The sequence below is a fragment of the Stenella coeruleoalba genome (genome assembly GCF_951394435.1).
Source record: "Stenella coeruleoalba genome assembly, chromosome: 17".
In the NCBI taxonomy this organism is placed as follows: Eukaryota; Metazoa; Chordata; class Mammalia; order Artiodactyla; family Delphinidae; genus Stenella; species Stenella coeruleoalba.
Genome location: NC_137163.1, coordinates 65,940,116 through 65,964,970, shown reverse-complemented (window position 1 = coordinate 65,964,970; position 24,855 = coordinate 65,940,116). Strand labels below are relative to the sequence as shown.

General features: G+C 45.5%; 1 protein-coding gene, 1 long non-coding RNA gene and 1 pseudogene across 15 annotated transcripts in view; 2 read left to right on the top strand and 1 right to left on the bottom strand.

Annotated features, from left to right (window-relative positions):
• Positions 1-834: 834 nt before the first annotated feature.
• The window catches only part of NCOA2 (nuclear receptor coactivator 2), a 358,377-nt gene continuing 334,356 nt past the window's right edge, over positions 835-24,855 (bottom strand). For 10 of the 13 annotated variants that reach the window (XM_079902510.1, XM_079902511.1, XM_079902512.1 and 7 more), the window contains 7 exons: positions 15,965-16,130; positions 11,855-12,133; positions 10,893-10,970; positions 9,321-9,555; positions 7,313-7,490; positions 6,528-6,726; positions 3,521-4,785 (listed from right to left, as the gene is read on the bottom strand). In XM_079902510.1, coding sequence (XP_079758636.1) covers positions 4,618-4,785; positions 6,528-6,726; positions 7,313-7,490; positions 9,321-9,555; positions 10,893-10,970; positions 11,855-12,133; positions 15,965-16,130 — 1,303 coding nt within the window. In that variant the 3' untranslated portion in view covers positions 3,521-4,617. Of the gene's footprint in view, positions 975-3,519; positions 4,786-6,527; positions 6,727-7,312; positions 7,491-9,320; positions 9,556-10,892; positions 10,971-11,854; positions 12,134-15,964; positions 16,131-24,855 lie in introns of those variants that run through there. The other 3 variants (XM_079902507.1, XM_079902509.1, XM_079902506.1) reach the window with 2 other exon arrangements.
• Positions 950-3,429, top strand: LOC307176428. Its single transcript, XR_013824751.1, has 3 exons — positions 950-1,338; positions 1,847-2,663; positions 2,810-3,429. It is a non-coding gene; the product is annotated as an uncharacterized lncRNA (long non-coding RNA).
• Positions 20,759-23,320, top strand: LOC307176036 (vacuolar protein sorting-associated protein 29-like; annotated as a pseudogene). Its single transcript has 2 exons — positions 20,759-20,893; positions 21,349-23,320. The product of its transcript is annotated as a vacuolar protein sorting-associated protein 29-like (transcript).

Genomic DNA, 24,855 nt, shown 5'->3' with positions numbered 1-24,855 from the left:
CTGGCAAAACACGTAAGGAAACAATATAGGGCTTACCTGGTTTCTGTTGCTTAAGACATGAGAGTGGGGAGAACAGGGGAAGGCAGAGGGGAAGGGAAGAGGCGGGGCCAGATTCAAGAGGAGGTGCTGATTCAGGCTGTCTGATTGATCTAAGCGAATCTGGAAATGAAAACTATTTCTTCTTGAGTCATGATTTGGGTGAACTAGTTTGGTTTGAATCAGAAAAAAAAAAAAAAAGAGGAAAAAGTACTTGTTACTGTTAACAGCCCTCCCACAGGCTCCTTTTCATCTGTTCAGTAACTGGAAACGCTTTCCAACATGGTCTTGAGAGCTTTCTACAAAGATACAACTACGATTTCTTGGTCTTCACTTCTTGGGTGTCTCTCTGTACATAGGGCGCGGTCCATGGTGTCTCCCCTGCTTTTATCCCAAATGAAGGCTTAGCTTAAAACATCTGTTGTTTGATATATATATATTTTTAAATTCTTTTCTTCCCCCCAGAAGAAATCTTACTCTTTTGGGCTGGACTGGTTAGCCAGGGAAAACAAAGCAAGAAACCAGTGTCTGGAACCAGACAGGAACAGAACAAGAGCATGGGTGTTTTCCTTAAATACATACATTTAGATACATTCAATCTGACACGGGTATGAAGTCTGCCTGTCAACATTTACTTTGCAGGAGAGATCTAAGTTGCACTAAGGTGAATGCAGTGAACAGACTGACAGTTGTCCGGACGCGAGCTGCAGACCGTCTATCAACACAAGAGGCAGCTCCTCCTGCAGCAGCCGAGGGGACTCCACCGGGGGAGCGGGGCCCAGGCCCGTCTGCCCATCTTGCTCTGGCGGGACTGGATGGCAGGTCGGTTGGGTCAAAACAAATAGACGCAGCTCTCCAGACTGGTAAGCATCTTGAGCAAGTGAGCCCAGTCAGCTGAAGAAAGAAGCAACCAGCTACCTTCAGCGTCAGCAGTATTTCTGTAGGAAAACAGAGAGGGGGTGGTGTCATGGCGTGGAATTTCTGTAAGATCATCATGAGGCCCATCACAAAGACATCAGACCACGTGGCCGGTTTAAATAATACCAATCACAAGGGCTGCATCCGGATGAGTTACGCTTGATTTTTTTAAAAATTAATTAATTAATTTTATTTTTTACACTTGATTTTGATGCAGATGAGCAGATGGCATTGATCCTAACTGAACACAGAGTGGTTCCCACAGCCGGCAGATCCTGCACGCGACTCCGAAGGCACAGGCTGCAACGGATTTCCCATCCCTCCTTCTCAGTGACTGCTGCTCTCTTACCAGTGACACCTGCCTCCACAACAGAGATCACTGAGGTACCTGTGAGATACCCAGCTGCTGGACTGCCTGCTCTTTGACAGCGTCCAATCCAGAAGGGGTCACTGTTTTCTTCATCTCTCCTCACACCATCCAGTACAAACCCACTTCCTAAAAACGTCCCCTCTTGACTCTCCCTTACTGCCACACTCCCACGGAGAACCACAGGCTTCTCCCCAGCTTCTGCAGGCTAAATCAACTGGGGTTTTTGTCATCATCACCGTCATCGTCATTATCATCAACTCAAAGCTGATTTGAGTTAGTGTTCAATTTCCAAAACACTAGATAATAGAATTACAACTGTACTTTCTTTATACGTGTCACGTGGCTGAGCAGTAAACTTTAATATACTGAAATACATGTGTAGTAACAGTACGATTAAGTCCTTATAAAAGGAAGAATCTTTTGGTTAGATAAAATAACTGCCCTTCTCTAGGTTTTGGTAAATCCGTGGTTGTATATTCTAGCTCTGCTTAAAGCAAGATCCAATTTTAATCTCCATTCCAGGATAAATGGAACACGATTCAATGTATAATGGATCACAGTGGTTTCTAGTTCAAATAGAACCTGATCACCAATAAAAGTTCTGAGAACAGCTCTTCGCTTCACAGCAGCAGCAGGGTATGTTACAGAGGCAGGACGAACACGACGGAAGCCTCCCTGTGCGCACACCGGGAGCACGGCGACAAATGCAGAGTGATTTCCAGGTATTGTTCGTGAATTAGGAGGGATACACTGCACGTATTATTCTCTAAACTTTAGAGTCTAAAGGAAACCACCAGCGTGTCTGTGACGGACTGTTCTCTGGCTTTAACATTCAGCATAACCAATAGATGGAGAAGCCAGATTCAAGAGGGGGACTGGAAAAAAGCAGGAAGTGAGAGGCGTGTAAATGGCCCGGGCTAGACGGTGACAGAGAGACTCCTCACCACGGATCCGAAAGGCACTTGGATGGAGAGAACACCCTATGTTTACCTAAAGTTGCCTTTTGTGACCTTAGTGCTCATCTTTCCAATTCAGGTTTCTTCAGCCCCCCCACCGGCACCCCGACGTGTGTGAACATCTGGTTCCGCTGGCCGCCTGCCTGCATCTCTCCACCCTGTGCTGCGCCAGTCGAGCCCACCTGGCAGGGCTGGGCCCCTTCTGTGCTGCTGCTCGGGGTGGTCCCCCTCTTGGTCTCCGATATATTCCACCACTGCTAGCTGTGTGACCTGGGGTAAAGTGCCCAGTCTTCAGAGATTCAGTCTCCTTGTCTAAACATGCGGGGGAGGCCTAAATATCTACCACGGGCCCGCACGGTCCGTGGTGCATCAGAGGCCAAAAGGTGCGTTCCCTCCCCTCACTCAGGGGGCTTCCTCCATGCTGAGATGAGGCCCATCCCCCTGCCCGAGGGGGGACTCTACTAAGTATGCAGCTGAGTCTTTACTGCCTGTCCCAGAGTATGTTTAAGTATCTTTTCCTTCCCTTTAGGACCTATAGAGAGAGAAAGGAATGGCCCCAAAGAATGAAGTAGTATGTTCCTTTTTGGCCTGCATTTCCAGCGCTACCTGCATGAACCCTTGAAGAAGTCTCACAAGAGCCCTGGGCTGCCTTGGGAGAGGTGGGTGGTATGGTGCAGGGCCGACAGCAGCCAGGGATCGGCCCGCCGGGGTTCACCTTCTGTGCTGCAGGACCTCGGGCGAGTCAGTAAACTCTCCGAACAGTGGATCTGCCATGCGCTGGGCTGTGGTTTCAGTGAGCTGCTCCAGATAAAGCTCTAAGCAGAGAATCAGGCCTGCGCTAAACGCTCAATACAGGTGGGTGGTTTCTGCACCGGACCGTGGGCCACCCACGTGCTCCGCTTTACAGAAGGCAGTCTTTCCTTCCTGGAGGTAACGTGGTGGCAGAAGAAAGGACCTAATACTAAGGCCGCTCACTTTCTGGGGCTCTCGGAAGACAGCAGCGCAAGGCTGGGCTGCCGGCTCTGCCCGGGGAAGTGCTTCCCAGGGCCTCATCCCGCCCCCGGCTGCGCTAGGTTACCCGGCAGTGGGGGGAGGGAGGCCCGGTCTCCTCGCGCGCGGGATCCGTGGAGCGAAATGCGAGCCTGGCCGCCTACACGCACTTCTTCCCCCCAGAGAGACACCACACGCTCAGAGGCTAAGCTCCCGGCACTTCTGGGTTAGAACGGGCTGTCCCCTGTGGGAGCCTAGTGGGCGCCGATGCCATCGTTCCTCTGGGAGGTGCCGTCCGGGTTTGAAGGCCCTGCTTCTGCGCACAGGCCGCCCCTGTGTGCAGGGCCGCAGCGGAGGGCAGGCCCCGCGGCCTTCCAGCCTCCATCGATGGCGCATTTAGAGTCTAGACCCTTGGTCAGTAATGCAATATACTCCATCTTCTGTTAGACCGACTACATCCGTACGTTAACCGTTCAGATGACGTGCACATCTGGGTTCGTACGCAAAACATCCAAGGGACTCCCCCCACCCTGCCCCCCAAAGCCTCAGCGCCACACCATGACCGTGACCGTGGTTCTTCAAACGAGACAAGCCACACTGCGTCGTTAAAATCTGGATCAAATTTATGCTATTGGTTTTTGAACTTGAACGCTAATACTACTAACAAAATGATCCACGATCCACTGTTGTGTAGAAAATTCCACATCATCCCTACCTTTTTCTCCACTGAGAGAGGACTTCCGCTTTAGAAGAGAATTACCTGCTGCTCAGGACTGTAACTGCCCCACCTTCAGAGGGCCCGGTTCACCTGTGCCAGGTCGCTCAGGGCCCTCCTGGTCCCTCTGGCACACCTGCCGCCAGGCTCCCAACTCAGGTGGCGTCTAAGCACTGATTGTTCTACTGTTTCAAGATCTGGCTGAACACGGTCATATCACTCTTCTTCGGACAAGTGTTTAAGGTAATAAGCAAATGGTGGCCTAACTAAAATGAAATATAGAAAAACACTTAGAGTAAACTTAGACTTAATTAAGGGAGAGAGAGCAACTATAAGTTAGTTCCTCTCCATCCTTCTGAAAAGGCAGGCAGCATGATTCAGAAAAAGCAAAACTGATCAGCTTGCCCTCACACGACTAATTCCTTGCTACTTGATTTTCTGCTTGGCTATAATAGTTTCACTCCAGGGCAGAATTAGTGTTTTTAATTCACACACCACTATCAGCTCAGCTGAAATGAGCTTAGAGAAAAAATTATTCACACAAAAACCACTGTATGTCCGATAAAATTAGAAGACATTTAAAAAATATCACAAGTATTACACAACTCTCTTCAATCTGCAGGCGGACACATCTATGCCCATTTTAGTCTACAGAACGTCACATTCACTCTACTACCGCATTCATGGCTTGCTTCTCTGCTGTCTCTTACCCGTGGTGCGTCTCCCTCCTGCTTAATCATATCCATTCCAGGCAGCTGGCTTGGGAAAAGGCTGCCTCCTCTGAGAGCAGGATCGTTAACCTGAGGGCGGCAGGACAGCACAGGGGCTTTATTCAGTGAGACATCCAGAAGCGTATGGGAAATAACCACCCATTAACCTGCTTCTTTGGTTCTAGGAGTAGAATTATGGGGAGAAAGGACTACATAAAAACGGCCACTTCCCTTATCTATTCTTCCATGCATACGTTCTGGGGGGAGTGTGAAGGAATGTGAAAATAAATCCTTATAATACATTCGCTGCCTTCACAATTAAATTTTTTTTTGGTATACTGTAGAGAAATTCAACAGAGATGGTAATATCAGAAACATTGTTATGCCTTAATGTGTTCACTTTTTTGAGTGCAAATGAGATCAATGATTCCTGATGTCTGTTACTTTAGGCAAGTTATTGATTAGCAAGAGCAGGTGTGAATACCCCAAAGGAGGCAGGATCTTGTGAATCTTTTCTAAGTGAACTATTCTTGGCATCTGTACATTTCTTTTGCAAATTACACTTCCCCTGAAAGCAAGGCAGGAGCTGCTGGCGGTCCACTCTGGTAGAAAGTTCAGCATCTACACTACATTTTCTCCATTGAAAAGATGAAAGTCTATTTTTCTTTATGTTTAATTTATACAAATAAGCATTTGGCCACCAGAGAAGTACAATCAATTCAACCAGAGAAGTGCAAATTATTATTTCACCCACGCATAAAGCCTTCTTATGTTGCAAAGTGCTTTTATTTTCTCATGCATTACTTTGCATTTTTATTAATCTTCTTTTTACAGAATAATACACTGAGGCCTGGTAAAATTTAGTAAGTTTTCACACAGATTGTCCTTTACCAACAGCAGGACTCAGCAGACCTTTCCCCATTCTCACAGTCACGGGCTAATGGAACTTTATGCTGCTGTCAATGACACTTGGTTGATTTGTTTAGACTTTCCATGCCTCAGTTTCTCCAAATTTGAAATAAGATTCAGGGTCCTTGCCCCATTAACACTTTGCCTGAACTAGTGAGGTGGCAGAGTGCCCAGCATTTTGTGCCCTTTAAAAATAAGGTCTTTAATACAGTTTAAAAATTATTAACCAATATCTTTACCCATCATAGATTTCTGAATCCCAGGCTGGCTACCTACGCATCAAGTGCTTTGAGTCTCTTTGCCACCAAGTGAAGCTGGCATGTACTTAGGGATGGCAGAATCATTTCAGTATTATTCAACACAAAACAGAATTATTAAAAAAAATATACAGACCAAAAAAAAAAAAAAAAAAGTCATGGTATCCACATCCCAGAGATGACAGAGAGTAGTTTTTGGATACCCTGTGTCAGTCTCCTTGCGCACGTGAACTATCATTTAAAGCTAACTGGATGGCAGGTAGTCTGGCCTTTGCTTTTCATCTGGTTTTATGTTTAGAAAAAAATCAGTTCTTAAAAATCCAAAAATAAAACTATTAAAAAAAATACCTTTCACCACTCCATTTTTCGAGATTCATTTTATATATCGCCAAATCCCTCAAATAAGAGAAAAATTCAGAAGACAAGGAAGAAATATTTTAAAAGATCTTTGAGCAGTCAGGGATCCTTTCATGTTTATTTCGTCATTATCAAGTATTTCTGTTAATCACACCAACACAAGTGGTGGTAAGGTGAAAAAAACACTCTTCAAAATAAATGTGTGAATTGATGGCATACGTTAAGCACATGGAAAGACACATTTAATGCAAAAATAGACAAGAAGTTACAATCAGAAGCCCGCGGGGGGCTTCTCCTTGGGGTGCTTACCTGCTCGGGACCCATGGAGGACAGCCCTGACGTAGGCACGGAGGTCACTGAGGTCATGCTGATCTGTCCAGTCATCTGGTTCATGTTGCTCATCCCACCTGTGTTGGTCGCCATGGATACATTGATGTTCATATTGTTATTGTACATGCTGGTGTTTGCTTGCTGTCCAAAGTGTGGAGGGGACTGCTGCGAAAACATGCTAGAAACACAGTGAAAGATGAAAATGTCAGAGCCCTCGGGCAAACAGGCAGGCAGTTTTGAGCACTAGTTTCTCAGGCATTTCCTTCAGAATGAATAAATCTAGGCTGAGAGAATCCAGGTGGGACACCAGGAGGTGGTGAGGTCAGAAACAGCGGGGGAGGAAGCCCTTGGCGAAGCTGCGGGGGCCACCGCGCTCTGTCGTTTTCCCCACATTCCCGTGAAGGTCTGGAAGGACACGTCGCACTGTCATGTCTGTACCAGACAAGGCTTCTGTTTGCTTTTATTACCTGTACTGACAGAGGGTGGCTTCTAGGCCACTGCCTCCCACAGCGGTTTCTATCATCCATTGGTGGCGGTGCTACCTTCTCAGGGGAGCTCCTTTTACTCCCAAGGAAAAAACATTAAGCTAAGGTTTGCTAAATTCTGGTAACTTCTGCCCTAGGAAAAGTAGACTGGCTTACTTAGCAGTTTACTTGGTATTGCTTGCTTGAGCAAAGAAGAAAAATCCAGAAGAGAGACAGGTGGGCTATGGAAAGATTCCCTGGTGATCATTTCTATCAAAAAGACAGAGACACGTGGCATACCTGTTTGCGCCCATGCTCCCCTGCGCCCACCCGTTCATGTCTGAGGAGGCCTGGTAGGCTGGGTTCGCCTGGGACTGCTGCAGCATGGGGCTCTGTGTGTGCGCCAGCCGGGGCGACATCAGAGGGCTTTGGGGTGCGGTGGCCCCAGCAAAGCCTGGATCAGGCTGCTGACTTATTCCTTAAAAAACAGAACAGAAATCCAAAGGAGACTGTTAGTTTTATCGTTGAGACGGGGGACAGAAGAGAACATTCAAATCAAATACACAAAGAAAATTACTATCAAATACCTGATCACGTGCTGGTAAATTATATACATTTAAAAAAGATTCCAAGATGGAATAAAATGCATGAAGAAAATCTCTCCATACCTTGGTTCTTTATAGTAATTAGAGGCGTGCCTAGGAACGATATTAACCATCACGACTAGAGGTAGAGAGAGATACTATTCTTTCCCCATATCCCTTGCAAATCAAGGATGAGTCAAATGTGTATATTTCTCTTTGACCGGAAACAGTCTTTCAATGTTTATATATCACTACAACTGGATTAAGTTGGATTAAGGTTTAGCTATATATAAAAAGCCAACACACTTGAGTAATTTTTTATTAAATTAACCCAAGTTATTCTATGATGAGATAGATGCGTTTTTAAAAATAAGTGACTGTGAGAATTCCATGGTGGTCCAGTGGTTGGGACTCCGCACTTTCACTGCTGAGGGCCTGGGTTCGATCCCTGGTTGCGGAACTGGGATCTCACAAGCTGTGCGACATGGCCAAAAAATAAAAAAATTTTAGAAAGTAACTGCATTCATGATTAGCTTGTTGTGTATTTATGAAGGGCTCAGAATCTTGTATATTCTTGCGCTATACAAGATTAGCAAGAATAAGAAAAACAAATTCCATGTAAGCTTCTTGCTCAGTGCAGAGGCAAATGGTGTTTACACTAAAAGGAGAGAAAGAACTTTTAGCAGTCTTTCCTAAATGATCAAAAAGGAAAGAGAGGAAGAGTTGGGAAACAAAGGAGCGGCTCCTTAGAAAATTGCAGGGATGACATTGAGGTAAGCCCATTTTTGCCTAGAAGATGTGTTAAACATGCATATTTAATTAATGCTTTAATGAGCTATAGAAGAAAAGCTTAAGATCACACAGGAAAAAGCTGCACATTATCTTTCTGTTTCTTTAAAGAAATAGGAGACATGAGGCTAAGCACCACAAAGACTTGGTAGCTGTTTCTAGAGAACTCTGGCGGAAGATGGGGAAAGTCATTTTGAATATTAACCTTGATGTAAGCCCTTACTTTTATCAATAATTCAACTATTAATCGAATATGACATGCATACAAATATTAATGTTTATGACATTGCACGCTTGTCTCTTAAGACTGACATTAAACAACAAATCAATACGAAGAAAATTAAGAGGTCGTCTGCTGTGGTTTCTGTGCAGCACCCCTTAAGAATGATCAATTCGTTAAAGATCTGGTATAATATTGAGAGCCTTTATTTTTCAAAAGCTGTAGAAAAAAAAAAAAAAGAAAAAAAAAGCTGTAGAAAGTCTGTAAAATACTTACAATGATATATGTCTTTCAACATTTTCTATCTTTCAACATTTCCTTTCTATCGTTTTTAGACTCAGAGATTTTCAAGTATAAGCATATGTACAGGCACCTGTGTTTACAGACACCGACTTAGGTGCAGACATTCACACGCACTCACACGCATGATTGGCAGAGGCACTCTACGCACGCACACCTACTCCGGTCATTCTTAAAGAAAGACCTGCACTCAGAGCAAAGGTGACACCTGAGCTGAGAGACTGGAAGGTACCATGCTGGACCTGGGGACTCCTGACGGGCCCCAGTGGTCCTCCCAGGTTTCCTAGCATCCCCCGGTTAGCCAGGTTCCTCTGGGAGCCATGCAAAGAGCTGCGAGAGAGGAGCTGTGACCCGGGACTGGGGGACACGGGGGAGAAAGGACTGGTGAAAGGCGGCGGCGGCGTAAGTCCCGTACCGTAGCTCGGAGGGAAGGGAAACTGCTGTGCATTTGCCTGGGGGACCCGGGGGCTGCTCATAGTTGCCGGCACACCACTAGGAGCCACCACGCTGGGCGTCATGTTCAGCCCCTGTCCTCTCATCATCAGAGCTCGCTGCTGAACTTGCTGCTGCTGATGCATTTGTCTCTGTCGAAGATGCTGGTTCAGGATTTCCCTCTGTCTCTGGGCCAGCATCTGTGCGTTAATAGGTGCCTGGAACGGGGGGCAAAACGCGGAGGAAGACATTGGGGGTGGAGACAGATCGAAAAACAACCCGTATGTTAGAAATAGGATAACAAAGGGTACTGTCTCGTGTGAAATTATTTGGCAAACAGAAGAGAACAGTTTAGAGCTGACCAAGTGGTGGCTGAGAATGTGAGCTTCTGAATTCTGTAGATGATGATTCTCAAACATTGCGATGACATGCGTTAAGTTTGATGTCAGTATCAAGAAACTTGAGACTCACTGTGAGAGGACACAGGTAACGAGGGGAGCCCACGGTAACCCCAGTCCTGTCTGTAAGAGGACTCTGTACAAAAACCCTGAGGACGGCAGTTTAGAGTCTCATTAAGGGACATTCAAGTCTAAAGGGAAACCAAGTCACTGGGCCAAAAGGTGGCTTTGAAGCACTTCAGAAAAGGCTGAAAGGAGGCAGGCGCGTAGGGAGGCCAGGAGAGGACGGGAGGGGCGCTGTCAGTAAGTGGTACCAGGCTGGTTACGGGTCCTGGCAGTATACAGTCGACCTCATTATTTGTGGATTCTGCACTGGTGAGCTTGCCTACCTGCTAACATTTATTTGTCACCCCAGAATCAATACTCACGGCACTGTCGTGATTTATGGACACGTGCAGAGCAGCAAAAAATGTGAGAAGCCCAACGCGCCCATTCCCACCTGAGGCTGAAACCAGGCGGCACTGCTTCTCGTTTCAGCTCTCGTACTGCGCACAACTGTCCTTTTTGTGGACTATTTAGCTCCACGTTTTTCACATTGTCGTGCTTTTTGTTGGTGACTCTGCTGTTTAAAATGGCTCCTGAGAAGTGCTGCCTAGGGTCCTAGATAAGCACAGGGGGCTGCGATGTGCCTTATGGGGAAAATCTGGGAGTTCAATGAGCTTCATGCAGGCATGAGTTACAGTGCTGCTGGCTGTGAGTTCAATGTTAGTGAATCAACAGTATATATTAAACAAGGCGTCTTCAAACAGAAACACACATTGATTCATGAAAATCTGACCGAGAGGCTCAAAGGAAACGAACCCTTTATTTCTCCTAGGAGCAACAGTTCAATATTCGCTAATTCAGTGTTTGCAGTAACTTTTCTGAACACAACCAGTGTGAATAACGATAATTGACTGTACCTGGCAATAAACATGGCAGTGATGAGGAGAGAACCACAAAAGCAACAGACCAGACAAGAAAAGCGAATGACACGACATCCACTGTGTGGATCTGGATCTATGTACGAGTTACGTTACGTGGGATATCAAGGGGGAAGACATGACAAGAGAAGTTAAGCGGATGCAGTAAAAGCTGACGGCTGGTCTGCCCCTTACCTGTGTGGGTACTCCAGGCCTCAGAGTCAGGTTCACGTTTGAAACATTGCTGATTTGATTCATGAGTGGCTGGCGATTCTAAACGCATACACATGGCAATCAATATATTTTTAATCAGAACATATTCTATTTCAAATCACCTTCCTCAAGAAATTTCCCCTCTCCTCGCCAACCCAACATCTGCTTGCTGCTGGACACTGAAACCACATGGCTTGTACCTGGATCCCCTTGTAAAGCTAGTCATCGCTGAGGTTTCCCATTGCTGATAGCTGAGAAGTTATTCTGGACAGTTTGGAAAACACACTGTTTGCAAGGGGGCAAGGGAGTGGAATGATCAGAAAAGGAGGCCAAGAAGAAGATTAGGAAAAAAGCAGAGGGAAAAAAGGGAGAGGCGATTTAAAGCCCACAACACGATTATTTACCATATGAGAGAAATCTGTCCAGGCTTGTTTCAGTGAGAACACACTTTCTTGAGCTAAACAGGTATTCCATAACGCAGCACCCTATGCCACCACTCCACTAAGAGCGATGATTCTGGCCACAAGATAGGATGAATGGCAGGAGCTATGGTTGTCCTGGGAGCTCCCTTTGGGCCAGAAACTGTGCCGGGCCCCACAGACACACACATACTGCCCGAGATTGTACAGCGACCCCATTGTACAGATGTAAACACTGAGGCTCACAGAGCTCAAGGTTAGCCCCTCAGTAAATAATAGAGCCAGGAAACCAAAGAGCTGCTCTACGCTGGAGTGGAGTTATTGCAGAAGAGAGAAAGAAGGGAAGGAGGTGAAGCAGAAAGGAGTATGGAAGTTGTAAGGTAACGTGGCAACGCTTTCACCCTCTTTGAAAGGACAGAAGGAGCTTTTAAGGCCTCCATAAGGACCCCCAGGCTCACGTCCACCTTCCCTGTGCCCCGCCCCTGCACCGCCCCCCCGATCTTCCAGGCGCAGCCAGGAACGCACCTGCTGTGCTTGGAGGCGATGCTGCAGCTGAAGCCTCAGCTGGTTGGGCTGGGTCTGCGCCAGGCCCGTGGGCCTGAGGCCGGGTCTGGGCTGCACACGGAGCGTGGCGTAGCTCGGCCGCTGCCCCATGGTGTGGAAGCTTGGATCCTGCATGGCAGTGTAGCTGCCTTGGGCCATTTGTGCCTGAGATGCATACTGCTGTGGGAACACAGGGGCCTTCTGCTCCAGCAGGATGTTGGAATCCTGACTTGGGAACTGCTCTGGATCCACCGCTTGGCTCTGAGGAGAAAGCCCCCGATAACAAACAAATCAGTGAAGCCACTGAAAACTGCAAAGCGAACAGAAGGCTGTTTCCTCTCACTGCCCTGCATTGGAGGCTTCTGCTATTGCACTTACTACACAAAGGGACTTCTACCTTGACTCCACTTGTCTTCCCAGAAAATGCCTCTGTTCCAGAGATCCAGTTACTTGAGGTAAGAAGCAGGGGTCAGGCTTGACTCCCCGCAGCACTTCTTCCGAGGGAAGGGAGAGATGGGCTGTGACTACGGAATGCCTCCTACTCATGCCGCCAGTTGGAAGAATGCGAACGTCCCCTAGACGCCTCAAGGGGCTTGTTTTTTTTTGCCGGCTTGCGGGATCTTAGTTCCCTAAGCAGGGGTTAAACCCGGGCCCTGGCAGGAAAGGGCAGAGTCCTAACCACTGGACCGCCAGGGAATTCCCGCGTGTTAAGTGTTCTGATTTGATTAGTCACACCTGTATTAATCACTTTAACTAGACAGCTGCCTTGGTACCTGGCTGGGCTCGGCAGTGTTGGGGTGCCACCACTATTCCCATTTTGCAGATAACAAAACTGAGACTTGTAGATGTGCAGCAAATTGCAGGAAGCCTGTCTGGCTAGTGAGGAGTGGCTTCCAGTAGAGTCTGTGATGTGGGACCTGAGCCACTCACCAGTGTGAAACACCACCTGTGTCTGACTGTTTTCTGTGGTCGTCAGAATTCCCTACACGCCCCACATTCTGCCACCATCTTATTTCCTCCTAGCCGTATCTAACATGTTCATCATCCTTGGCTTCTTAGGGCTACCCTATCTGGGTCAGAAGGAGGCGGCTGCAGAAAATCCAGAACTCCTCCAAGGGGCGCACCCTCGATGCAGGTGGCCCTAAATGACTCTGCGCAGAGCAGGAAGGTGCACCTGCTTCATTCTCCTCTTCTTTCTGCCACAAACCTCCCAGCAGACAGGAGGCAAGGACGCAACAGCAAAATCATCTCTCAGGTTTGCTTTAGCCTAGTAACGGCCTAAGCTTTCCTCAAGCCAGTCTACCCATGTGAGAGCAGGGCTTGGGGCCACCCAGAATCCTGGGCTTAGGTCACGTGGACCCGTGAGAACTGGGTCCACTCCCCTGTCCGTAGTAGTTTTAAAAATGTGGATGGAGCCCGCTTGGGGGAAACCACTCACTGTTGAATTACTGCTCTAACTACATCCACAAAACTATCTCAGATCTTTAAATATTTGCCCATCTTTAACAGAGAGAAAGTTTAATATCCATTTTTAAAGAAAACACACAACTCTGATGAGTACAAATAAAGTCCACGTGTATTCTACAGTTCCCGACTCCACCTAATCACTATTTCTATAATTCAGTTTAATATGATATAAGCATGAGGGATTTGATGAGACAAAACAGAAACAACACAAATAAATGAGAAAAAAAGAGACTGAAGATATTAATGAAATGATACCACTTTTGATGAAAACAACGCTCCGAGTCACTCAGCAATCCCAAGAATCACATCTTTAAATGTCACTTAGACAAAACTCAGGGATAACAATACTGAATGCTAAATTCTCACCAGCACTAAAGGCAAAGCAAGCCAGCCACACAGGAAATACTTCAACTCCATTTTCCTTTCTTATTTCAGGTTATATCATGTAACCTCAAGTCATTTCTTTCCATTCTGCTGTTCTCAGTATGAACTATCAAGTCTTAACTCCCACTTATGTCTGCTGAACGTGGGGATTATGACAGGGCTGTTTTGAATGCTTCAGAGAGGTTTCCAATGGGTCTGTATCTCCCTTCCCACAGACCCTCACGATACATCCTATGACCATGAAGCAGAGCGAACCCTGGAAGGTATTTCTTAGCAATAAGAAATAAAGACGATTCATGCTGAGAAAAGAGGAAGACAGCAGTGAGACTCATTGTTTTTTCCAGGTGACTCTATAGGAAACCAGGATGCCTGCTTCACACAAACTGGGCTGCGTAGCCAGATTCAGAAAAGTCCTAAGTTATTTCATGAGACTGTTAGGTTATTTATTATATTGTTGCTATAAAGTACTCTTGATGTAGTTAATGACTTTATGTCACCAACTAATCACCAGGAGGGAGAAGCCCACTAAGATTGGCTAACGTCTTTACATTCCCATCGATATTAAATAGTCCCCATATGACTGTGGCTAAATCCACACAGAGGGCAAACTGATGAATGAACTGCAGCTACCTTTAAAATGACTTCTGCTGGGACTTCCCTGGTGGCGCAGTGGTTAAGAGTCCGCCAGCCAATGCAGGGAACACGGGTTCAAGCCCTGGTCCGGGAAGATCCCATATGCCACAGAGCAACTAAGCCCGTGTGCCACAGCTACTGAGCCTGCACTCTAGAGCCCACGAGCCACAACTACTGAGCCTGTGAGCCACAACTACTGAAGCCCATGCACCTAGAGCCCATGCTCCGCAACGAGAAGCCACTGCAATGAGAAGCCCGCGTGCCGCAACGAAGAGTAGCCCCCGCTCGCCGCAACTAGAGAAAGCCCGTGTGCAGCAACAAAGACCCAACAGCCAAAAAAAGAGATTACTGCTAACTTACGTGCAACATATTCTTTAGCACAAGTAGCTTCCTATCACTAGCCCACAAATGTTAAGATGAAGAGTGACTGAGGATACTAGTTTTTTTTTTTTTTTTTTTGCGGTACGCAGGCCTCTCACTGCTGTGGTCTCTCCCGTTGCGGAGCATAGGCTCCGGACGCGCAGGCTCAGTGGCCATGGCTCATGGGCCCAGCCGCTCCACGGCACGCGGGATCCTCCCGGACCGGGGCACGAACCCACGTCCCCTGCATCGGCAGGCGGACCCTCAACCACTGCGCCACCTGGGAAGCCCAGGATACTAGTTTTTATTTTTTTTAATTATTATTATTATTTTTGCGGTACGCGGGCCTCTCACTGCTGCGGCCTCTCCCGTTGCGGAGCACAGGCTCCGGACGCGCAGGCTCAGCAGCCATGGCTCACGGGCCCAGCCGCCCCGCGGCACGTGGGATCTTCCCGGACCAGGGCACGAACCTGCGTCCCCTGCATCGGCAGGTAGACTCTCAACCACTGCGCCACCAGGGAAGCCCTATTTTTTTTAAAATTATTTTTTATTTTTCATCTTTATTGGAGTATTATTGCTTTACGATGTTGTTAGTTTCTGCTGTATAACAAAGTGAATCAGCTATATGCATACATATATCCCCATATCCCCTCCCTCTTGCATCTCCCTCCCTCCCTCCCTATCCCACCCCTCTAGGTGGTCACAAACCACCGAGCTGATCTCCCTGTGCTATGTGGCTGCTTCCCACTAGCTAGCTATTTTACATTTGGTAGTGTATATATGTCCGTGCCACTCTCTCACTTTGTCCCAGCTTCCCCTTCCCCCCACTGTGTCCTCGAGTCCATTCTCTACGTCTGCATCTTTATTCCTGTCCTGCCCCTAGGTTTGTCAGAACCATTTTAAGGATACTACTTTTTAGATGGAAGGTTCTGGATTGCTGGGGCAGCAATGTTCTGTTCTTGGCTTCTCTGCCCCTTGCATGTTCCTCCCTGTCAGTAGATGAGCTGGACTTGAGTTTCCGCCTTTCAGCTCAATTGACCCAAAGTACAGGTCAAACTCATTCTCAGTATTTTCCATTCTTGATGTGGGAGTAACAAGGAGTGGGGGAGACAGCACACAGAGCTGGCTTGTTAACAGGTAAGAAAGCATTCTAAAAAGCAGGCTGCAGATTACTTGCCGACCAAAGAGAACAGGTACCTCTGTGCCCACGCAAGTGCTCGGTCCCCACCAGCTTCGCCCTGTGCCCACCTGGCTGACCAGCTCGGGTATCCCCAGAGCTCTGTCGATCTCCTCCAGGCCATCGAAGTTCCGCAAGGCCAAGTACAGCTGGTCCAGGAGAGCGCCTTCGTCACTTGGAGACTCCGCTGCAGGGTGTGGACACAGCAAGTCATCTGGAGAGTTGCCAAACGGCTGCCTGTAGAGACAAACTTCATCTCAGGCCCGTGGAAAAGTTAGTCGATTAGAGAACATTTTTTTTTTCCCTTAAAGACAAAAGTAGTAAAATACTATACCAGCCAGACACAACCATCCACCCTAAATAATAGACAGACTTTATCCAGTGCCTAACGGAGATAAGCCAGACACACACCTAGGCGTCGGATGTTGTGAGCTTTGTTTTTACTGCCCCCGCTCTAAAGCTGGCAACGCTGAGGGCTGGAGAGCTTGTCAGACCCTGTGGTGGAGATCACACAGGCAGACGCTGCAAAGCCGGGATTCAACACCGACCTAGGTGACCACTACGTTCCCACAAACCCACGCTGACTCTTCAAGAGTATATGTGTTTACTTTGCACTGAAGTAGTCAAAGGAGTTTCCTGAATTTTAGCAAAAAAGGCCAGTTGATTGCAGTCTCATTTCGCATGAGGTTCTGAAGACCCATCTGAGGGACACTATGAGCATAAAAGCTCCATTGAGTTTGTTGAATCAGCTGCCGTTAGACTGCACGTGGCTGGACTGATAGGACGTTTCTCTGTCACGCATAAGTGGGACTTGTAAACATTTATTAAAATCCTCAAGGAGCGTGGTCGTTAGACTTCCTGAGTTACTCAATAAAAGTAGACCAGGAACATGCAAATTATGTTTGTTATTATATAAGGTGACTGGTGATAAAACCATAACACTGCACTCCAAATTCTATGGTATATAAAACTCCTATAATTTAAATTAACTGACAAACTTGGGGAGTTTTAAAAAAGAGCTTCTGAGTTACTGTAATAGCAAAAGGGGAAATGATACTCTAATTTGTACTCTTAAAGTTACTATATGTTTTGGAGAAGATAAAGTTTACAGGTAAGTTCCCTCATTCTTAAGCAATGATAGATTCACCTAGGGATGAATGACCTATCTAACCGGTTTCATACGCTTTGTGCCAGTTTGGCCCAGAATCCTGAAATGCTGAGGATTAAAGCCAAAAGTCAGTTTCAAACAGTTCTAACCCAGTGCACTGGAAACACTCTATCCTCTCCATTTAGCCCATGTGACTTGTGAAGAAAATCACCCACTTAAGTGTGCCCTCGACGACCCTGCTCGCCGGCGGTCCGCGGCTCCAAGCCCACGTCCCACAGCCTGCGAGGCACTGTGAGGGGTACCATCTTGAGCCCAGCGTGTGTGCTACGCTGCCCACCCCGCTCCACCCAAGCGTTCCCGTCGCTAGGGCGCTCGCCAGCGCTGGCAGAGGCCCGTGCTCCTGGCCGGGGCTCTCTCTGTACCTGCCTCTTCTCCCACCATGGCCTCGGTTCCCGGGAAGACATCAGCCACTGGAATGGTTCCCCCATTGCCCTTCGTGCTTCCACACTCTCCCAGAGTCAACTTTTTAAACACAGCTGTGACCAGAACACTGCACACTCAGGGAGTGGGAGGAAAGAGCAGACACAGAAAAGCGGCAACAAGGAGGAGGACAGCCACAGATCTGCGTGTCAGGGAAGCAGAGAGAGGAGGGGATTCCCCCAAGAGCAATGACCCACTTTAGATGCGGTCAATTTCATGAACAAAGGAGCTCAAGTCAGCCAAGAGTGGATGCTGTCTATTTACCAAATTCTCTTAGGCCTGAGACCTCATTCCCCAAAGATGCTAGTTAATATTCTCTTCCTCTAGCTTTATTTCACAATTTTCGACTTCTGCTTCTTCAGAAGCTTTTATTCCCACACGACCACAACCCCCATCCCAGATCTCTCTGCTGATGACCGGCTAATGTGAAACCGACTCCCTTTTAACCCGAGCAAGGCTGCACGGGCTCCACGGCAAGGCAGACTGCCCAGTTTGCACCTGCCTGAAACCCAGCGTCAGAAGGAAGAGGACACTCCGTCTGGTACTCTGGAAGACAGCTCCACCCCCAGGAAGACACATCCAAAGGCTTAAAGAAAAAGAACTACTGATGCTCATTTGCATCTAAACGATTTCCCACATAATAAAATAGCCCATTTGCTTTTTCTTTTTTTAATTAAAAACGTTAAACCAATGCTTCACCCAGATTCCCACTTTGGTCAAGGCCCTCTTCAACTGGAGCTGGGACCTTCAAGACACTTTCCGGCTTACAGCCTCTCTCTGATTCTCCCGATACGATGCTGTCAGGTTCCTTCTCCCGTTACTGAGCTGACTCGCAATGTCTAAGGCCCTGGGACAGGGTGCTGGTGGTGGTGGAATTCAAGGACACACACACTTTGGTAAAGCCTAACCTTTCCCAACGTAATGCCCATGACTTCCCTGTGGGTCCCAGCCACGCTGGGCAACTGGCCTTTTTCCAGAGGATGCCGCATACCCACCATGATGCCAAGACTTCCCGTTCCACATTTCCCACCCTCTTCTCCAACTGCAATTCTACCTTCCCATCCGGGCTCGGCATTTCTCCTTCACAGACACTCTGGACCACTCCCACTCTCCTCTCAACTCTAGTACCACTCACTGCACTATGCTGGCTTGATGTTGGCATTTATTTAGAAACCTCAACCCTAGACTGTGCCCAGTGAGGCCATCTTCAATCTCTTTGTTGGACCAGTACTTGAACTGCATAGGTTCAGCAAGCAAGTGAAAATAAAAGCTTCTTGCTCTAGCCAGGTTATCATACCTTATACTCAGAAAAATACATGTTTATACTCAGAAAAATACACTGCGCTGTGGCTTGGTATTACAAATTTGGGCATACCATGAGTTACACCACTTCCCTTAGAAACATCATAATACACTTGGCTTATAGAAAAAAATATTGGCCCAGACTTCCAATCCCAACTTTATAATGGCTGCCAACATAATGAAGAAATTAGTTTCCTACATTTTGGGCAATTACAAATATAGTTACAATCTAGACGGTGGCTGACAAAAATAATAATATTAAGTCAAGGATAAAATTCAGAGGCATAAAGGGAAGAACACACAGAGGCCCCAAGTTGGCAAAATGGTAAGTAATGAACTAGCAGAAGCTAGTTAATCCATCATCAATAAAAGCCTTATTTCTTGAAATCTACACTTTCATTTATTTATAGACTAGCAGGACATTAAAGATGGTAATAAGAAGGGGAATAAGATCTATTCTGAGCTCTTGTTTGAGAAATCATACCATACTATCACTTTTCATGTGTGTTTTCAAAATTCTGCAAAAAAGTAGCAGCTACTACATGATGAGAAAGAATCAACCAAAGAACCTTTACCCTTAGACACACTACGAACAAGAGAAAACCAAATTACTCAGAGATTTTGAACTTAATGTGAAAGGAAGCCTTTCATGAAAGGCAGCTACTGTTCACTTTTATAAATCGAATAGAAATCATCAAAAAATCATCCATAAATTTGGGGCTATATTTTAAACAACTCTTTTACATACCAAATGAATAAAGGAAGAAAAACCACAATGAAACTACAGAGAATGGAAATTCAGCTATAAATAACTATGTGAATACAGTAGAGATTAAAGGGCTAAACTACTGTCTTTCTGAAATGTGTATATAAACTAATGCTGGGTTCATAGAACAGTTAAAAACCTATTCCTAAATAGGTAGGCAGTAAAAATATAAAATATTAATGGTGATACTTATAAAGGGGATTTTAAAAAGGCACTGCTTTGCTTTTATTTCAAAAGAGAGACGTGGTTAGAACCTTTGTTATCCATCATTTCTGGATTTCTATGACAATAAGGCTACCATAAAGTTGGTTATAAATTTCTTCCAAACTGAATTATTTAAAATAAAAGAAGAGGGGTAAGTGGCTGGAAAAACGGAAATAAATAACTTTAAAAGTGGTGGAAATGTTTTGCTTTGTCCACAGCGCTCTTCTACAAAGAAAACTGACAGCAACAAGAGAACAGGGCAGGGCAAGTCACAGAAACGCCCCCAGCAAACTGAACCAGCCGACTCTGTAGCTGGCCTCAGTGTGTACTCGGAATTCTTCCATTTTATTATTATTTGGTTTTCGGCTGTGCTGTGTGGCTTGCGGGATCCCAGTCCCCAACCAGGGATGGAGCCCGCAGCCCCTGCAGTGGAAGCGCGGAGCCCCAGCTGCTGGACAGCCGGGAAGGTCCTCATTTTTGCTTTAACAGAACCCTTCCTCTGCTTGGGCAACAGTGAAAATCCTAACGTTGGGCCCAGTTTTCCCTAGAAACTAATCTTTTTTTTTTTTTTTTTGCGGTGTGTGGGCTTCTCACCGTTGTGGCCTCTCCCATTGCGGAGCACAGGCTCCAGACGCGCAGGCTCAGCGGCCATGGCTCACGGGCCCAGCCGCTCCACGGCATGTGGGATCCTCCCGGACCAGGGCACGAACCCGTGTCCCCTGCATCGGCAGGCGGACTGTCAACCACTGCGCCACCAGGGAAGCCCTGAGAAACTAATCTTAGACATTTCATCCAAAACCAGCTCTCAGGTACTGGATTTAATTATTCGACTACCTTTTTACTATGTGCAGGTTTCCATGGAAATGGGTGTGTTTTTTAACATATCCAATAAAGATATTTAGAAAACGCGCAATACTCACTGACACCACGAAATCAGACTCAAAGAGCTGGAAGGACCCCGAGAAAGTACCACCTCCAAGAACGATCACGGAGGTTATTTACGCGATGCTCTATCCCCAAGAAGAGTGCTCGGTGGTGGAGGCCACACCCCGCCCTCGGCAGCTAGGCCAGCTAAGAGCCACACTGACTGACTGCGGTTCTGGTCTGTTCTTCCACACAGAGCGCGTCGGAGGAGCAGCGGTGCTGGCATCACCTGGGGCTTGTTAGGAACGCAGAATCCTGGGCTCCACCCAGACCTGCCTTTCAATGAGATCCCAAAGGTGGTTCACAGGCACAGGGGGGTTGGAAGACACTAGTTTCTCCCGCTAGGTGAATGGAATACAGCTGGCGAGCACCCTCTCTTCCTTATCTCCCTAAAACAGTTATTAAGCAATTGCCCTAATCATCTTTTCCTTCAGTGAAATAACTAGTTCCCAACTTTTTCGCACACGTCCAATACTGCTAGACTCATATTCATCTTCTGCTATTTTTTTAAAACTTCATTGAATCCTCTGAATCCTTTACCACTCTCTTAAGATAATACAAAGGGGTGACTGAGCAGAGCCCAGTGACAGGATGCTTCCCACATTAACTATGTACTTCAATCCATCTCTGAAGGGATCCCCCTCTAAAGATGAAGACTGTTCTATCTCCAGTTGGCGTTGCTATTAGGAGACCTGCACATCCCACACCAGTGCAACAGTCTGCCAGCTAAATTTTAAAAAACTGCTGGTACCAGGAAAGATTCAGCACATTCTCTGCACTAGAAACCTTTGTACCAAAGAGAGTTATGACTATCTCAAGACTCTGGCTGGTGATGTTCATACCGTGAGAGGAGACTTCGATGCGAATCTGAATTATCCAGAACAGAAAGTTGTAACTGTTGGGCAGTTCAACATTGGTCTGATCCATGGACATGAAGTTATTCCACGGGGAGATGTGGCCAGGTTAGCCCTGCTGCAGAGGCAGTTTGATATGGATATCCTTATTTCAGGACACACACATAAATTTGAAGCACGTGCGCATGAAAATAAATTCTACATTAATCCAGGTTCTGCCACTGGAGCATATAATGCCTTGGAAACGAACATTATTCCTTCATTTGTGTTGATGGATATCCAGGCTTCTACAGTTGTCGCTTACGTGTATCAGCTAATTGGAGACGACGTGAAAGTAGAACAAATCGAATACAAAAAATCTTAAAGTGAGGCGTGTCCTGATGATTTTTCTGTTGGGCTTTTTTTCTTCTTCATTCCCCTGTTCAACTCAAGTAATTAAACATTTAAGAGCCACAAAATTGTATCACTTTTATAATATTTTGCAGTAAAATATAATCTCGTCTTCTGTTAATACAATGTTCTAATCTTCTTGTAAACTATAAGATTATATTTAGTTTAAGTATATGATTTCTATGAAAAAATGTCCACCACACAGTAAATGGGCACATGTTAAGAAAGATTTATCCTTGTAAGTATCTTCATAGTTGATATTTGGAACTTTATTACCAAAGTAGTGCATGAGGAGAAAGAATCTAGATTTTCTTGTATACATTCTTCGCTTCCGCAGTAATAAAGTTACTTTTCATTTATAAAAAAAAAAAAAAAAAAGATATAGAAAGGAAAATGGGCACCACACCACAGTTCTGAGCTATGCAAAAGCATTTTATCCCAGGGTAAAAAGAGTCACTATGAAATCAGTATTTTTTGTTTTTTTAAACAAGAAGCTCTGGAGATATTCTACCCTTATAAAATCTGAGAAACCCTGCTTTCATCATTTGTGAATTTGATAAAAGTATTTCATAATTTTAGACTAGAATAATCCCCAAAGGACAAAACGATCAGTCTGGAAGGTCTTCACTGAGGCTCCAACCCGAACTTTCTACATGTGAGCCTCAAGGCAGAATTCCTCCAGTTTGTTTTCTAACATGGTTACTGACCAGAAACACTGCCTCCATCATTTAAGTGCCCACACTGACTCCTGCTTAGGCTCCTAACTATTTCTCTGCCTCGGGGCTCTTTGCCCACCCAAGTGGCCAAGCAGCACCATCACATGGGCCTCAAGGTCGCCTGTGCAACGTCTGCTTCCAGTGCTTTGCTTAAAAACCATGGGATTATGCATATAACATGACTGTGATACTGTCTTTGCAGGGAATAATGGAACAAGAACCATCTTTGAGTGAAAACTTGAGCAACACCTAAGTTTTATCCTTGAGAGCTGGGGCACTGGGCCACAGCCAGGTGAAAGAGCTGAGTGGAGAGTGCTGGACTGCACTGAGGAGAGTGGTGAGCGGAGACCCTCACCTCCAGCAGAGACCAATGCAAATTCCCTTGCATGAAAAGTGTCTTCAACTTTAACCCCCTGCTGGATCATTGACAAAGATCAACTAGGAACTCCCAATGAAAGATTACCAAATTACTCAGGGAAACAGGCCACCACGAGCAAGAGTCAATCACTGGATTTAGAACCACAAGAAATCCAGATATTGGAATTATCGAATCAAGAAATTTAGAAAGTAATGATGAATGTGATGTTTAATGATACAAAGATGGAATCACAAAAATAAGCAAACAGTAAGAGGCTCCAGGCAAACAGAACTTTTAGAAATGAAAAATATAATTGGTTTAAACATAGCTAAAGAGATAATTAATGAAATGAAATATAGATATGGATAAATTATCCCAAATGTAGTACAGAGAGACAGGGAGATGGAAAATACATGGGTTAAGAAATAAGGAGGGTAGAAGTTTTAAAAAATCTGATGTAGAAAGAGACGGTTAACGTATGTCTTGCCAGAATCCCAGAAAGAAAGAATAGAGAAAATGGCGGAGGGGCAGTACATAAAGAGATAATGGCTACAGTTCCAGAGCTGATGAATCCACAGATAAAATAAGCACAATATACACCAAATACCAAGCAGTATAAATAAATAAATCCACACCTAGACACACTATAGTAAGACTACTGTATAGCAATTCTAAAAATATTTCAAAAGCAATTAGAAAAGATTACCTACAAAGAAACAAAAATGATTAGACTAATAATCAGAATCAAAAAAAATTCAATCAAACTTGATCATATACCACTTCCTTTTTCTAAAAACTTCTTCAACGGCTTAATGAAAAAAGGCTGAGGGACTTCCCTGGTGGTCCAGTGGTTAAGACTCTGTGCTCCCCATGCAGGGGGCCCGGGTTCCATCCCTGGTCAGGGAACTAGATCCCGCATGCTGCAACTAAGAGTTCACACACTGCAGCTAAAAAGATCCTGCGTGCCTCAGTGAAGATCTTGCACGAGGCAACAAAGATCCTGTGTGCTTCAGCTAAGACCCTGCACAGCCAAGTAAATAAATAAATATTTAAAAAAAAGAAAGAAAGAAAGAAAGAAAGAAAAAGGGCTGAAGAAGAGTTTGGTATTTAAGACTCTCTATAAATCTATTCCATTACTAATCTACTTTTCCAGCCAAATCTTTTTTGGCTGTGCCCCGTGGCATGTGGGATCTTAGTTCCCTGACCAGGGATCGAACCCATGCCCCTTGCATTGGAAGCACGGAGTCTTTTTTTGTGTGTGAATATATCAGTATAGTTTATTTCTTTTATAAGAGGGAGGAAAAAAGTCAATAGCTGTGAACTGAATTCTTGAAGAAGAATCTGTGCAAAAATGACTGTCATCATCTCAACTGCGAGCTATGGGAACACTCTGAAAAAAAATCTTTGGTTTAGTTTTCTTTCCTATTAAGCATTAAAAATTAGTAAGATTAAATATTTATTAAATCATGAAAATTTAAGGTAAATACAATATATTTTCTTAAGCTGGAAAAGGAGGATTTGTGACTTTACTTGATACAAAATGAATGTATGCAACAGTGTTTTTAAAATACAGCAAATTTAAGACCCCAATAATTTTTTTAATGATTTTGGACAGTATACACAGGTCAGAACATTTTCTTATCTGAATATATTTTAAAGGCTACTTTTTATGAAAATTTAAACATTCAGGCATTTATTTCACTGACACATTTTTGAACTATAGCACTTTGAATGCAACAGACGAAATGTGCATTTTTGCTCCATCATTTGCTAGTCTTCCTCCGGAAGCAGGGAGTCTTAACCACTGGACCACCAGGGAAGTCCCTGGCCAAATCTTCTGATACTTTTATTTTTCTTTTA